Source organism: Geotrypetes seraphini, chromosome 10 (assembly GCF_902459505.1).
Source record: "Geotrypetes seraphini chromosome 10, aGeoSer1.1, whole genome shotgun sequence".
Lineage (NCBI taxonomy): Eukaryota > Metazoa > Chordata > Amphibia > Gymnophiona > Dermophiidae > Geotrypetes > Geotrypetes seraphini.
In genome coordinates this window covers 68,280,494-68,294,806 of record NC_047093.1, presented here as the reverse complement: position 1 = coordinate 68,294,806, position 14,313 = coordinate 68,280,494, and the positions used below count along the sequence as shown (strand labels likewise).

Genomic DNA, 14,313 nt, shown 5'->3' with positions numbered 1-14,313 from the left:
AAACATCTAAAGGACAAACATCGATAAATATTAATGATGACAAATATCAGCAATATGGTAAACTGAAAATATATAACCAGATACAATATATAAAATATGAATTATGTAACTGAAGTAATATTCAAAGGGTCACCAAGTGGTTCCACAGTGAGAAGGAGACAACCAAAAGCAAAGAAGGACTGTGGAAACAATCTCAATAACCAGTTTATTGTTTATTAGTTTATTGTAAAAAGTTAAAAGTCTTCACAAGTAAAAATGATGCATATGCTTGACACTTCCAGATAATACACAGTAAAAAAAAATCTGTGGCATGGCCCCGACACGGTCCGGGTTTCGGAATTTAACAGCCTTCTTCCAGGGTCCATATCGGTTGAGCCACAAGAGATAAGGTCAGAATGCAGCCAGTGCAGTGAGAATCAGGCAGTAGTAGCGATTCTCACTGCACTGGATGTGTTCTAGCCTTATCACATAGTATCTTGGAAGCAATTTAGCATTTTTATTCCTTTTGGTTTAACCAGTACAGACCCTGGAAGAAGGATATGTTAAACACCAAAACACAGACTGTGTCAGGTCCATGCCACAGACTTTTTACTGTGTATTATCTGGATTTGTCAAGCCTATGCATTGTTTTACTTGTGAAGACTTTTTAAAATAAACTGTTTATTGAGATCGTTTCCACAGTCCTTTGCTTTTGACTGAAGTAATATTCTGCATATTACTTTCTACAATGAACAATGTAAAATAACAACAGCGCTGTTAACTGAAATATATATAAAATGTATCTAAAGTGACATGCTGTATATACCCTTGCGCAAATATAAACAAGTACATTTGGATAGAGAAAAGACAAAAACAACTGTTCAAAGATAACCCAAGTGAAAAAAATGTATGTTGTGAATGTGTATTTATATTTGAAATTCATATTTTAAAGTGAGTTAGTGTGAATTACTAGATAGATGAGAAGTGGAATGATTAAATGCCATTTAGAACCTGCCCAGTAGATGGCAGTCTTATATTGTCAATGATTGCTATCATTTGTACTGTAGTTTTTATCTGGAGTGGCATTTTAAATGCACCCTTCTTTGATCTTTTATGTACTTTCATTTTCATTGCTTAGATGATACTGCAGTTGTCCTTATACATGCATATTTTTTTCTCACAAAGTGCCTCTTTTCACTTTTAATACTCATGATGTTCCTGGTGTCACCATTTTTATAACGTCCAAAGGCTGCACTCATTAAATCTATGACGCTCACAATTTTTATCGTTAGCTTGTTGTTTTTTTCTTTTCTACGTTTAGAGCCTTCTACTGTGGTACTCATTTTGGGGTCTTTTTACTAAGGCTCGCTAAAGATTAGCGCATGTTAAATGCTAAGGCACCCATTATATTCTATGGATGCCTTAGCATTTAGTGCATGCTAAATCGGTTAGCGCGCCTTAGTAAAAGAACCCCTTTATCTTTCCTTTTGGTTACCTATCGTTGTTTCTCAATTTCAATGTTTTTCTCAGTATACCCATATTTTTTAGATATTATTTTTGTCATTTATCTGCAGGTTCTAAATGGCATTTAATCGTTCCCCTTCACCTCATCTATCTAGTAATTCATACTAACTCACTTTAAAATACATTTTAGATACATTTGATATATATTTCAGTTAACAGCTCTGTTGTTATTTTACTTTATTCATTGTACAAAGTAAAATGCAGAATGTTATTTCAGTTACATAATTCATATTTTATATCTCTGGTTATATATTTTCAGTTTACCATATTGCTGATATTTGTCATCATCAATATTTATCAATGTTTGTCCTATCGTTGTTACATGCACCCTTGAGGCAGGCTTCGATGCTGAAACACAGACCATGTCAGGTTTGCAACATGGATTGAAGACAATATTTGATAAGGACTCTTTTATTGATTTTTTTTTTTATATTCAATTTTTTTAATATTCAATCATTTTATCTCTAGTTGATGTGTACAGTTTCATCCCCACTCCTTTACTGCTACCAAGGCACCAAGCTGCTCTGGCACTTTAAACGTTAATGCTCCAGCATATACTAACCAGTTATATACCATGCAAATGATCTCATTAGTCAAAAGCATTTGTGTCCTAAGACCACCCTCTTCCCTCTTTTTCAGGAGCTGAACTGAAGACCAACTTTTAGCACTATAGAAGGACATTTTCAAAAATAGGTCTAAGTTAAAAAAAAAAAAGGCTGCTCTTAATGTCCAAAAAATGTTCATGTAACAGCCATAATCAAACAGGGAAACTGTCTAGATTTTCTGTTCAGTTATGTCTGCGAGATGGGCGTTTTTGCACTGAAAATATCCAAAATGAATAGCCATTTTCCAAAGTGAAATAAATGTCCAACTTCTGAATGACGGTGTGGCGTCATTTTCAAAACTATGGTCACACGGATATCCATCCCTGCAGAAGAGGAGCTGTCTAGTGGTCAGTGCAATGGACCGTAAACCAAGGGACATAGGTTCAAACCTCACTATAACTTTTTTTTCTAAATGTGATCCCTCCAGGAGCTGGAAAAATACCTACTGTATCTGAATGTACACTTTCAGTAGCCTTCAGATGTCATTTTTTGTTTAGGTACAGTATGGGGCTCATAATCAAAACTTTAAAACGTCTAAAAGCCAGCCTAAGTCAGCACTTGGACATCCTAATAGTAGGAACGTCCAAGTGCTGGTAATCAGTTTTCAATATTTTTTTATTGATTTTTTGAAAAAATATAGGAAACAGTTCAAGTACATGGTATCAAAATATAAAACAAAACATTTAGTATAACTAATATTCAGTTACATTGTGCATTGTAGAATTGAATCGTTTTAAAAGATCTAAAGTACTAGGACTGTTCATGAAAAATTAGTAAAAGGAAAGATAAGAGGAAAGAGAAATTGAAGGAAGAAAAAGAAGAGGAAGAGGAAGAAGAAGAAGAGAGGAGTGTCTATGAAATAGATTGAACATATGAGTCCAGGAATTTCCAGGGTGATTTACATTGTATCAAATTTTTGGAAAGTCGAATTATATTTTTCTTTTCATAAGCATATGATTCAAATTTATGATACATGCTCAAAGAATTCCACCAGAAGGTATAGTTTAGTAGTGAAGAGGACTTCCAATTTTTCAAGATGTGCATAAGGGCAGTCACAAACCAAGTGCTGGTAATCAAATCCAACTTTCTAGACGTGCAGCAGCCTGATCCATAATGGGGCAAAAAATGTTAGCAAGGAGAACTAATGACCTGATTCACTAATCTACATTTGTTTTCCAGGTACCTGCTAATTTGATGTCATTTGAATGACCCACTACTGGAATACACATAACGTGAAGTGCCAAATTGTGGGACAGGGAACTGGACAGAAGAAGATACAGTCCCTTTCCTCGAGCCAGCTACCCATGAAGAACACTGAAGCACTTTTCTACCTACAGTAATCGTAATGTGATTGTAAGCTAGCTTTTCAGAGCAGAACACGAAAGCTGTTCTCCTGAGGGACCTGGATCAAGTCTCCTGCACTGAACAGAAACAGAAGAGCCACGTAGAGTACCAAGCGTCCATGTCTACCTACAGCAAAGAGGGGAATCTTAACATTAGATGTATGCCCCCATTGACCGGTGATCATTGATCGTCCTCAACAAACTGCTGACTACAAACTGTGCTGTGCCTCCTGCCTTCTGCCTGGTTGTTTTGGTTTTTTTTAACTATCCTTTTTATTGTTAAACTGCTTTATGTCACGGAACAACATTTAGCCCATGTTGGGTTTTTGCAACTCTTTTTAATGCACAGTTTAACAATGACAGTGTTAACTTTGCTGCTGCGTGTCAAGAAGAATAGAAAAATTGATGGACTTTTTCTAACCTAAATGCACTGAGTTACTTGGCAATGTGGCCTGCCTCCAATTTTATATAAAACCAATGTACAATTCTTTGTTCCTGTTTGAGCTATTTTGGGGGTATGTATTTTGGCACAAAATATTGTGTACATGTATGTAAATGTATATATCTATATAAATATATATACAAATTTATGTATATCTATATAGATAGAGATATACCATCGCTGAATTCAAATGTGTTCGTAATACATTGACACTATAATTTTTTAAGTGGATGCTTAGACAACTGAGATGTCTTAAGCTTTTTTTATTTTTAAATTTTATACAGAGTAAGATACAGTCCCCAAATGTTGTGTTATTTTCTTTTTACTACATTAGTATGAAAAAGTACTGGGAATAACTACCCCACCAAAAGATAAATTCAGTTTATCTTGCATATGGTTTTGTTTTCTTATATAAGAATTTTATGTTTGGGTTTTTATTTTACAGTATTTATTATTTGAGTGGTTGAATTTCTGAATATGAAGTGTCTGTGATGTGATTTGTGATTTTTACATACTTATCTGTAGATGACATGGGGTAGGGTAGGGAAGCTGCATGGGAGCTAAGTAGGGGATCTGGCATGCTCATTCAAAGCAGTAAAGTACAAATAAGAAAGATGGAAAATATGCAAAAGATCTTACCAAATGGTCATGCTCTATGACTGGTAGGTAGGATGTGTCCTTCCCAATGTAGACAGAAATAACCAGGAAGACTGATTAAGTTGGACGGTCTTTCTGTTATCATCTAATATGTTAGTGTTCTAATTGGTCTTCATGTTCCTCCTTCACCACCACCACCTGTCAGTTCAATTTCCATGATCTTCCCAGGGAATATTCACAAGACAGTGCATTCAATTATATCTAGTACAGGGGTTCCCAAAACTGTTCTGGGGAGCCCAGCCAGTCAGATTTTTAGGATGTACACAATGAATATGCATGAGAAAAATTTGTATACTGAGGAGGTAGTGTATGGAAATCAATCTCATCAGTGATGTAGTAAGGGGGGGGCAGACCCGGGCGCTGTCATGCTGGGGGTGCCGGCACCTCTCCTCCTCCACCCTGGTCCTTCCCTATTGCGTGTGCCTTGCCCTCCCCACTCCCACCCCCATGCCTCAAATTCTTCACCTCAAACACAATAGGATGTAATCCCACTGCTACCAATGCTTCTTTCAAAGAAATGCTTTTGTAATTATCTCTTTGGGTCCTCAGAGGGCCACCACACACTCAATCATTTCATTGTGTGAGGCTTTATGCTCCCGTTCGTCATTGGTCCCATATTTTACATAAATTTTAAGATTAATTGAATATAAATACTAGTACTAATGTACTTAGCTTTAGGTTACACGTTGTTCGGGAGGGTAGAAATAGTCGCCAACATGTTTCGCCCTTACAACTTGGGGCTTTATCAAGACTCCCTCACCCTAAATAGATAGAGAAAGACAAGCCTAAGTGTCATATAAAGCCTAAAGCCTATAATTAGTTAAATATAAATTCAGTTGGATATAAATTCAAACTCTTACCGTTCATTGTGTTTAGTAATCTTTTACTGCCACCATCACGTCGCTAGCGTAATGGCGGACTTATTCGGAGTCAGCTGATTTATACGTGAGCTAGACGTCAGCGTCTCCAACGTAACAACGTTGAGGGCTGACGTCATACTCAGGTCAATCTAATGAATTTTATCTGGGAAATATAAGTGTATAAAGTAATGGATGAAAAGTGAAAAACAGAACCCCAGGAGCATTCTTCATATTAGGGAAGCCCATTCCAACTCGTTATTGAGACCCATTGGTGCCACTGAATTTAGGCGGTAAATCCAACGCTGTTCAATAAAATTCAGCCTTCCTTCCCAATCTCCTTCTAAGTCTGTCTCAGATAAATGATCTATGATCCTCCATTTAATATGCACAATATCATGTCCTTTCTCGAGCCAATGTTGGACTATGGGGGCTTGCATCGTACTGGTGTTAATACGGGATTTATGTTCATTTAACCGCATATTAATGGCTCTTTTGGTGCGTCCTACGTATACCAGATTACATGGGCACACGATTACGTATACGACCCTTTTAGTTTTGCAAGTAGTGTCTGACTTAGATTTTATTATGTTACCTAATTGAGGGTCTTTCCATTGAGACCCTTCTAGCGTGGATTCGCACCATTGACATTGATGGCAACTAGTATGTTTATACTCTTTCTTGTTGTCATAATGGTTGTCAAATTTACGCAAAGCCTGACCTATGGTTTTACCTCTACGATATGCAAACAAGGGAAATTCCGTAAAACATTGGTGAAGATTTAGTATATACCAGTATTGTTTAATATATGAAATCAATATCCCTGACGCTTTTGAATATGGAAGGACACACACAATTCGTCCCTCTTCCTGTGTCTTGGGATTATCCTTGAGGAGCAATTCCCTTTGTGCGTAACGAGCCCTGTAATAGGCCTGTTTAACTGATCTTTTGGGGTACCCTCGCTCAAGGAACCTCCCCTCCAAATCTTTGGCAACTTTTTTGAATTCCAACATTGTGGAGCACACTCTCCTGACTCTTAGATATTGGCTAATGGGGAGACTAAACTTGAGATGAAAGGGATGATAGCTGTCAAAATGTAGTAGCGTGTTACGTGCTACCTCCTTTCTATATAAGGTGGTTTCAAATTTAAGATGTTGCCTGCTTATTGATATGTCTAAAAATTCGATCTTATCGGGACTATAATGTGGGACAAACTGTAAGTTTGGATTTAGTGTGTTAATCCAAGTGAAGAAATCTAATAAGCTCACCTCTGTACCCACCCATAAAAAGAAAATATCATCCAAATAGCGTTTCCATAATGGAATGTTTTTAAACAGAACCGAGGGATAGATATGTTCTACCTCAAATTTATCCATATAGAGGGTGGCTACGGAGGGAGCCAAAGTGGCCCCCATAGCCACCCCCTCTACCTGTTGGAAAAAGAGACCCTTATACTGGAAGAAACTATGTTTCAAAACCCATTTAGCTAACTGAATCAGAAAAGAATTAGGTATTCTGAGGTGTTTTACTCTATTGTTCATTACCCCCTCAATAATCCTTAAGGCCTCGTCCTGTGGTATTTTTGTATAGAGTGATACCACATCAAGAGTGGCCAAAAAAATTTTTTCCCCCTCAGGGACTATACATTCTTGTAAAATTCTTAATAGATGGGAAGAATCTTTAAGATAAGAGTCAACTTTAACAGCTTCTTCCTTAAGGAAAACGTCCAAAAATTTGGAAAGGGGTTCAAGCAAACTATTTCTGGTGTTAACTATAGGCCTCCCAGGAGGGTTCTCAAGACTTTTATGTATTTTAGGGACGAAGCGAATGGAGGGGGTCCTAGGATATTTTTCCAACAAGAATTGGTATTCTTTAAAAGTAATATGTTGGAGCTCATAATGTTGGGTAATGAAAGAATAAATATCTTTCATAAGCGGGCCCGTTGGATTTTCAGGTAACTTATTGTATGCCACCGTATCATTGAGCTGTCGCTCTGCCTCCGCTTGATAATATTGAATGTCCTGAATAACTATCGAGCCCCCTTTATCAGCTTTTGTGATAACAATCCGATCATTGTCTCTAAGTTGACAAATCCAACGGGCCCGCTTATGAAAGATATTTATTCTTTCATTACCCAACATTATGAGCTCCAACATATTACTTTTAAAGAATACCAATTCTTGTTGGAAAAATATCCTAGGACCCCCTCCATTCGCTTCGTCCCTAAAATACATAAAAGTCTTGAGAACCCTCCTGGGAGGCCTATAGTTAACACCAGAAATAGTTTGCTTGAACCCCTTTCCAAATTTTTGGACGTTTTCCTTAAGGAAGAAGCTGTTAAAGTTGACTCTTATCTTAAAGATTCTTCCCATCTATTAAGAATTTTACAAGAATGTATAGTCCCTGAGGGGGAAAAAATTTTTTTGGCCACTCTTGATGTGGTATCACTCTATACAAAAATACCACAGGACGAGGCCTTAAGGATTATTGAGGGGGTAATGAACAATAGAGTAAAACACCTCAGAATACCTAATTCTTTTCTGATTCAGTTAGCTAAATGGGTTTTGAAACATAGTTTCTTCCAGTATAAGGGTCTCTTTTTCCAACAGGTAGAGGGGGTGGCTATGGGGGCCACTTTGGCTCCCTCCGTAGCCACCCTCTATATGGATAAATTTGAGGTAGAACATATCTATCCCTCGGTTCTGTTTAAAAACATTCCATTATGGAAACGCTATTTGGATGATATTTTCTTTTTATGGGTGGGTACAGAGGTGAGCTTATTAGATTTCTTCACTTGGATTAACACACTAAATCCAAACTTACAGTTTGTCCCACATTATAGTCCCGATAAGATCGAATTTTTAGACATATCAATAAGCAGGCAACATCTTAAATTTGAAACCACCTTATATAGAAAGGAGGTAGCACGTAACACGCTACTACATTTTGACAGCTATCATCCCTTTCATCTCAAGTTTAGTCTCCCCATTAGCCAATATCTAAGAGTCAGGAGAGTGTGCTCCACAATGTTGGAATTCAAAAAAGTTGCCAAAGATTTGGAGGGGAGGTTCCTTGAGCGAGGGTACCCCAAAAGATCAGTTAAACAGGCCTATTACAGGGCTCGTTACGCACAAAGGGAATTGCTCCTCAAGGATAATCCCAAGACACAGGAAGAGGGACGAATTGTGTGTGTCCTTCCATATTCAAAAGCGTCAGGGATATTGATTTCATATATTAAACAATACTGGTATATACTAAATCTTCACCAATGTTTTACGGAATTTCCCTTGTTTGCATATCGTAGAGGTAAAACCATAGGTCAGGCTTTGCGTAAATTTGACAACCATTATGACAACAAGAAAGAGTATAAACATACTAGTTGCCATCAATGTCAATGGTGCGAATCCACGCTAGAAGGGTCTCAATGGAAAGACCCTCAATTAGGTAACATAATAAAATCTAAGTCAGACACTACTTGCAAAACTAAAAGGGTCGTATACGTAATCGTGTGCCCATGTAATCTGGTATACGTAGGACGCACCAAAAGAGCCATTAATATGCGGTTAAATGAACATAAATCCCGTATTAACACCAGTACGATGCAAGCCCCCATAGTCCAACATTGGCTCGAGAAAGGACATGATATTGTGCATATTAAATGGAGGATCATAGATCATTTATCTGAGACAGACTTAGAAGGAGATTGGGAAGGAAGGCTGAATTTTATTGAACAGCGTTGGATTTACCGCCTAAATTCAGTGGCACCAATGGGTCTCAATAACGAGTTGGAATGGGCTTCCCTAATATGAAGAATGCTCCTGGGGTTCTGTTTTTCACTTTTAATCCATTACTTTATACACTTATATTTCCCAGATAAAATTCATTAGATTGACCTGAGTATGACGTCAGCCCTCAACGTTGTTACGTTGGAGACGCTGACGTCTAGCTCACGTATAAATCAGCTGACTCCGAATAAGTCCGCCATTACGCTAGCGACGTGATGGTGGCAGTAAAAGATTACTAAACACAATGAACGGTAAGAGTTTGAATTTATATCCAACTGAATTTATATTTAACTAATTATAGGCTTTAGGCTTTATATGACACTTAGGCTTGTCTTTCTCTATCTATTTAGGGTGAGGGAGTCTTGATAAAGCCCCAAGTTGTAAGGGCGAAACATGTTGGCGACTATTTCTACCCTCCCGAACAACGTGTAACCTAAAGCTAAGTACATTAGTACTAGTATTTATATTCAATTAATCTTAAAATTTATGTAAAATATGGGACCAATGACGAACGGGAGCATAAAGCCTCACACAATGAAATGATTGAGTGTGTGGTGGCCCTCTGAGGACCCAAAGAGATAATTACAAAAGCATTTCTTTGAAAGAAGCATTGGTAGCAGTGGGATTACATCCTATTGTGTTTGAGATAATATATACAATTATCCTTCTTTCACATTTAATATCAGAGTGCCTAGTGATCCATCAAATTCTTCACCGGCATGAGCAGCATCTCCAACCTGCTCCTCGCACCAGGAAGTGACATCAGAAGGAGAGCCAAAGCCGGCACAGGCAGCAGGTTGGAGATGCTGCTCATGCTGGTGAAGTTAAGAGGTACGAGAAGGGGGACACACGTTTGGCCGGGGGAGTGGAGAAGAGGGCGAAGGCGTCACTGCCCCAAGCGCCTCCCACCCTTACTACGCTTCTGAAGCTCATGCGTATTCATTGTGGATCACTTGAAAACCTGAATAACAGGTGTACTCACAGGACAGGTTTGGAATCACAGCTCTGCTTTTTGTAAATATATCTTGTACATATTCATAGGGATTTAGTGAACACAAATATCCTTGGGGAAAGCCCAAGGACCAGCTTGAGCATCCTTGTTACTATGTTATCCAGGACTTCCGGAACCTGTTCAGATAAGCCTATGGCCAATCAGGCTCTTAAGATTATCCACAGTCAATATGTGTGACAAGAATGTATAAACTCTGTACAGTCAAGAGTTGATTTACAGAACCTCTTTCTTGCCGCACCGTATGCCTGAAACAGGCTGCCTGAATCAATACATCATGCTCCAACCCTAGCAGTGTTCCAATCCAAGCTAAAAGCCCACTTTTTGGAAACGGCTTTCAACTCTTAACTCCCACTCACTGCTTTCAGATGCCTAGACCCACTGTATCATTTCCTCTACCATAATCTCCCCAACCTTGAGATGTCCTGTCTGTCAAATGAGATTGTTAGCTCTTCTGAGCAGGGACTGTCTATTGTATGTTCAATGTACAGCGTTGTGTAAGCCTTTCAGCGCTATAGAAATATATAGTAGTAGTAGTGGGAATAAGTTTTAGTGAGTTAGATCCTCATTGTGCAAACCTCTCTCATGAATATTGCAGATGCCCTGGAAACTCAACTGAATCAGTGGAAAGGTATTATTTTATTGATGGGCCTGTTTCAGAAGCTCAGCGTTCAAACGCAGAACAAAATGCCAGGCGATCATTTCATGAGCAACTCATCATGGAACTGATGCAGAAAAGTGTGTTTGACTTTAGTATCCAATATTTTGGGCACACCATACAAAACTGTGTTTGCAAAGCACAGTTTCATTAGCATGGATTTTTAAAAGTGCTGTTAGCTATTCAGCACAAAACGGCAAAAGGGTGAGGCTTTAAGCAAGGCAAGGTCTGAGGAGGTGTGAAAAGTTAGCTCCTCCTGTGATTAGCATTCCTAAGGATTTTATGTTTCTTTTTTCTCTTTACTGTAAATATGCAGACACACACTTTTTTTCTGGGTTCCATAAAGAGCATGGGTAAAAAGCAGAAAATCTTCAAGTGCTCTAAAGGAACAGGCTATGGAACCTGTCCTCCAACTGCCGAGCCATCATTAATTAAGAAACTCTCCCTTATTTTGGTCCATTGCCCCAGGTACAAAATAAGTACTTGTATACGGTATATGTAAACCGCTTTGAATGTGTAACCACAAAAAGGCAGTGTACAAGTCCTTTTGTTTGCAATGTTTTGGGTGAATATGGAAATCTGCGGTGACTTGACTTAGTCCAGGCAGAATGTGCTCAAATCTGGGTGACAAATACGGAGCTTCCCCGTTTCACATAGCAAAAATTTTAGGCGCAGAATAGCATTCCAGCACAAGCAAGGATGTGTATGCTGCAGTTCCAGGTGCTGATTTTGCACACAAGAAACAACTGCAGCCAGTGGTGTAGCCATGAGGGGAAAGGCCTCAGGGGCTGGCTCCCTCCACACCCACTTTGAGCTCTGTCCCCCTCCAAAACTGCAGCACAATTGAATAGCTGATGGGGATACCTAAGCCCCACCAATCAGAGATCCACTGCCTGAAAACCCTCCTCCTGGTGCTGCTTTAGTAGTGAGGAAGTTGATAGTATGCTTGAGCAGAGAGGAAATGCATGCCCTCCCCCCTTCATTCCATCCCTGGGCTTCCCCCCAAATAGGCTGCTACCTACACCCCTGGCTGCAGCTAGTGCAGACATCCAGTGCACTTTCCCAGCTCAGCACACATTTTCGTGCCTAGATCTATATGCATACTATTTAGTTTCTGTCTTAGGGAAAACTACGTTGGCATTATTCTGGTGTTAGGAAGCCATCATTAACCATCAGTTCATTGCTCTGTAGCAAGTTGTCTGCATTGTTCTCTGTGTTCTTGTCTTAGCCAGTTCATATTGCGCACCCTTCCCTCATGCCTCTAACACTTCCATTGTGTCTGCCCTTTAGAGAATCTGTTCCTCGCTCCTAGTTACCTCAGATTTGGTTATATGCCTGGCACAGTTTGGGGGAGGGGGTGACATCTCCCTCATCTTCAACCCCCTGAAAAGATCTGATTTCTGTTAACAGAAACTTTTTTTTTAAAGATGGAACTGAGTTTGACGACAACAAAAAAAAGATAGAAAATAAAATCTGAAATATTTTTTTGCCTTATGAATCCAAGTATAGGACTGCTATCTTTTCCCCCAATAAGTTGATCCAGTACTGGTGTTTCCCCACGGCATGAAGGGATTTGTAGATTTGATTTTCCTATTGATTTCCCCAAGAAAATCGGAGATACAAAGTGGCGCTTGCAGTTGGGTAAAGCCAGGACTGAACACCTTGTTTGTTTCACAAGGAAATGTCCCTACTATAAGTTCCATGGGATAAGCTAGAAACCCCACTTGCTTAAAATTTGAAAAGATTTAAAGCAAACCACAACTAAATGGACAACAGCACTGCAACCATTTAATAAGGAAAATTTTAAAAATATTTTACAAAACCAGCATTTCTGCTCATACATATGAACCCTGAGGACATTTCAAATATAAATAACACAAAGGATTACTGGACTGTGATTCCCTTTTGTACAATTGGAATTCCGTTGTGTCTCCATTTCCTCCCTAACTCTTAAAACAAGTTAATAGTGTGTCAGAAAATTGGTTTAAAGGGATTGGCTGAGTTCTTGCTCAGTACTGAGCTGTTTGAGAAATAGAGAATCCTACCATCTGCATCCTATAAACCTTGTCTTACCTTGCCTGACTGGAAGGGAGCAGAAAATAGATTTCACAGACAAGGAAGAGGAGAATGTGGGAATTCTTAATTGGATCTGGGTAAGGGATTAACCACTTTCATTATTAAATTCATAGATGGGAGGGACTGATCATAGAGAAGAGTGGGAAGGAATTGTGGCAGTTAGAGGGGTCTGTGATTTCTGAATGATTGTGTGAATTGAAAACTCAGTGTTTGCTTAGTCTGTAATCTGGGATTAAGGAGTTGTCTCATATGGTTGAATGTTGGACTGGATAAACTGAGGAAGTCTGAACCTGTGGGGCTGAAATTATCTTCTAATAAAGTATGGGCTAGATTCACTAAGCCCACCGATTCTACCTGATCCGTGGGCGATCTGAAGCAGACTGACTGTTCCATAATGCATCTTCATGCAAATTGGGGCGATCGGAGACACACCCCTCACCAATGACACGGATCGCATGCGTTTGCTGTCCGTGCTTTTATTTTCACTTTTTAACTCACGAGCCCGTGGTTTTAACCCACGGGTTTAAAGCGGGTTAAAACCACGGGCTCGTGCTGCAGGGAAGCAGGAGAGTCAGGGCAGAGAGCGTGGCGGCAAGCAGGAGAATCTGGGCAGAGAGCAGGAGATGCTTTACTGAAGTCAGCAGAGAGTCAGAGCTGAGAGAGCAGGGCAGTAAGCGGGAGAATCTGGGCAAAGAGTGGGACGGCCAGCATAAAAGAGTCAGGGCAGGGCAAGCAGGAGAGTCAGGGCAGAGAGCAGGGTTTTTGCTCAAGCGACTGGTCTTCACCAGTCGCTTGTTTTTGGATCAGCCAGCGCACTCGTGCCTTCTTTAGTGAATCGCGTCCTTCCTATTTTGCATGCGCGGATCGGAGGACGATCGGCACAGAGGTTAGTGAATCAGGTCAGAGGAAAATCAGATTGGTACACGATCGGTGGGTTTAGTGAATCTAGCCCATAGGGCCCAAGACAGCTGCCCTAACCTCTAGGCTACTTTCGTAGCTTGTGAAATGATAAAGTTTTGCCACTTTTACTGTCAGCATAGGTCATGGCTCTGACAGACCTCCATGACACTTTAGCTCTGACTTACTCTAATGCTTCTCCCTCCCTGTGCTGAGACTAAAAGTGGCAAAACTTTTGCCTTGAGATCCGTGCCACTTTTAGGGCTCCTTTTTCTAAGTTGCGTTAGGGCATTAATGCATGGAATAGTGCGCACTGAATTGCCACGCATGATAGACCTTAATGGCTAGAATTAACGCCAACATTGAGCTGGCGTGCGGTAATATCCTGCGTGCGCTAAAAATGCTAGCGCACCTTAGTAAAAGGAGCCCTTAGTCTTACCATAGGGAGGGAGAAGCATTAGGGTCTGTCAGAGCTAAAGTG

General features: G+C 39.6%; 1 protein-coding gene across 1 annotated transcript in view; it reads left to right on the top strand.

Moving 5' to 3' along the window:
• RALGPS1 (Ral GEF with PH domain and SH3 binding motif 1) overlaps positions 1 to 4,285 on the top strand; it is a 643,064-nt gene extending 638,779 nt beyond the window's left edge. The window contains 1 exon segment of the mRNA XM_033960779.1: positions 3,288 to 4,285. Coding sequence (XP_033816670.1) covers positions 3,288 to 3,317 — 30 coding nt within the window. The 3' untranslated portion in view covers positions 3,318 to 4,285.
• Positions 4,286 to 14,313: the final 10,028 nt, after the last annotated feature.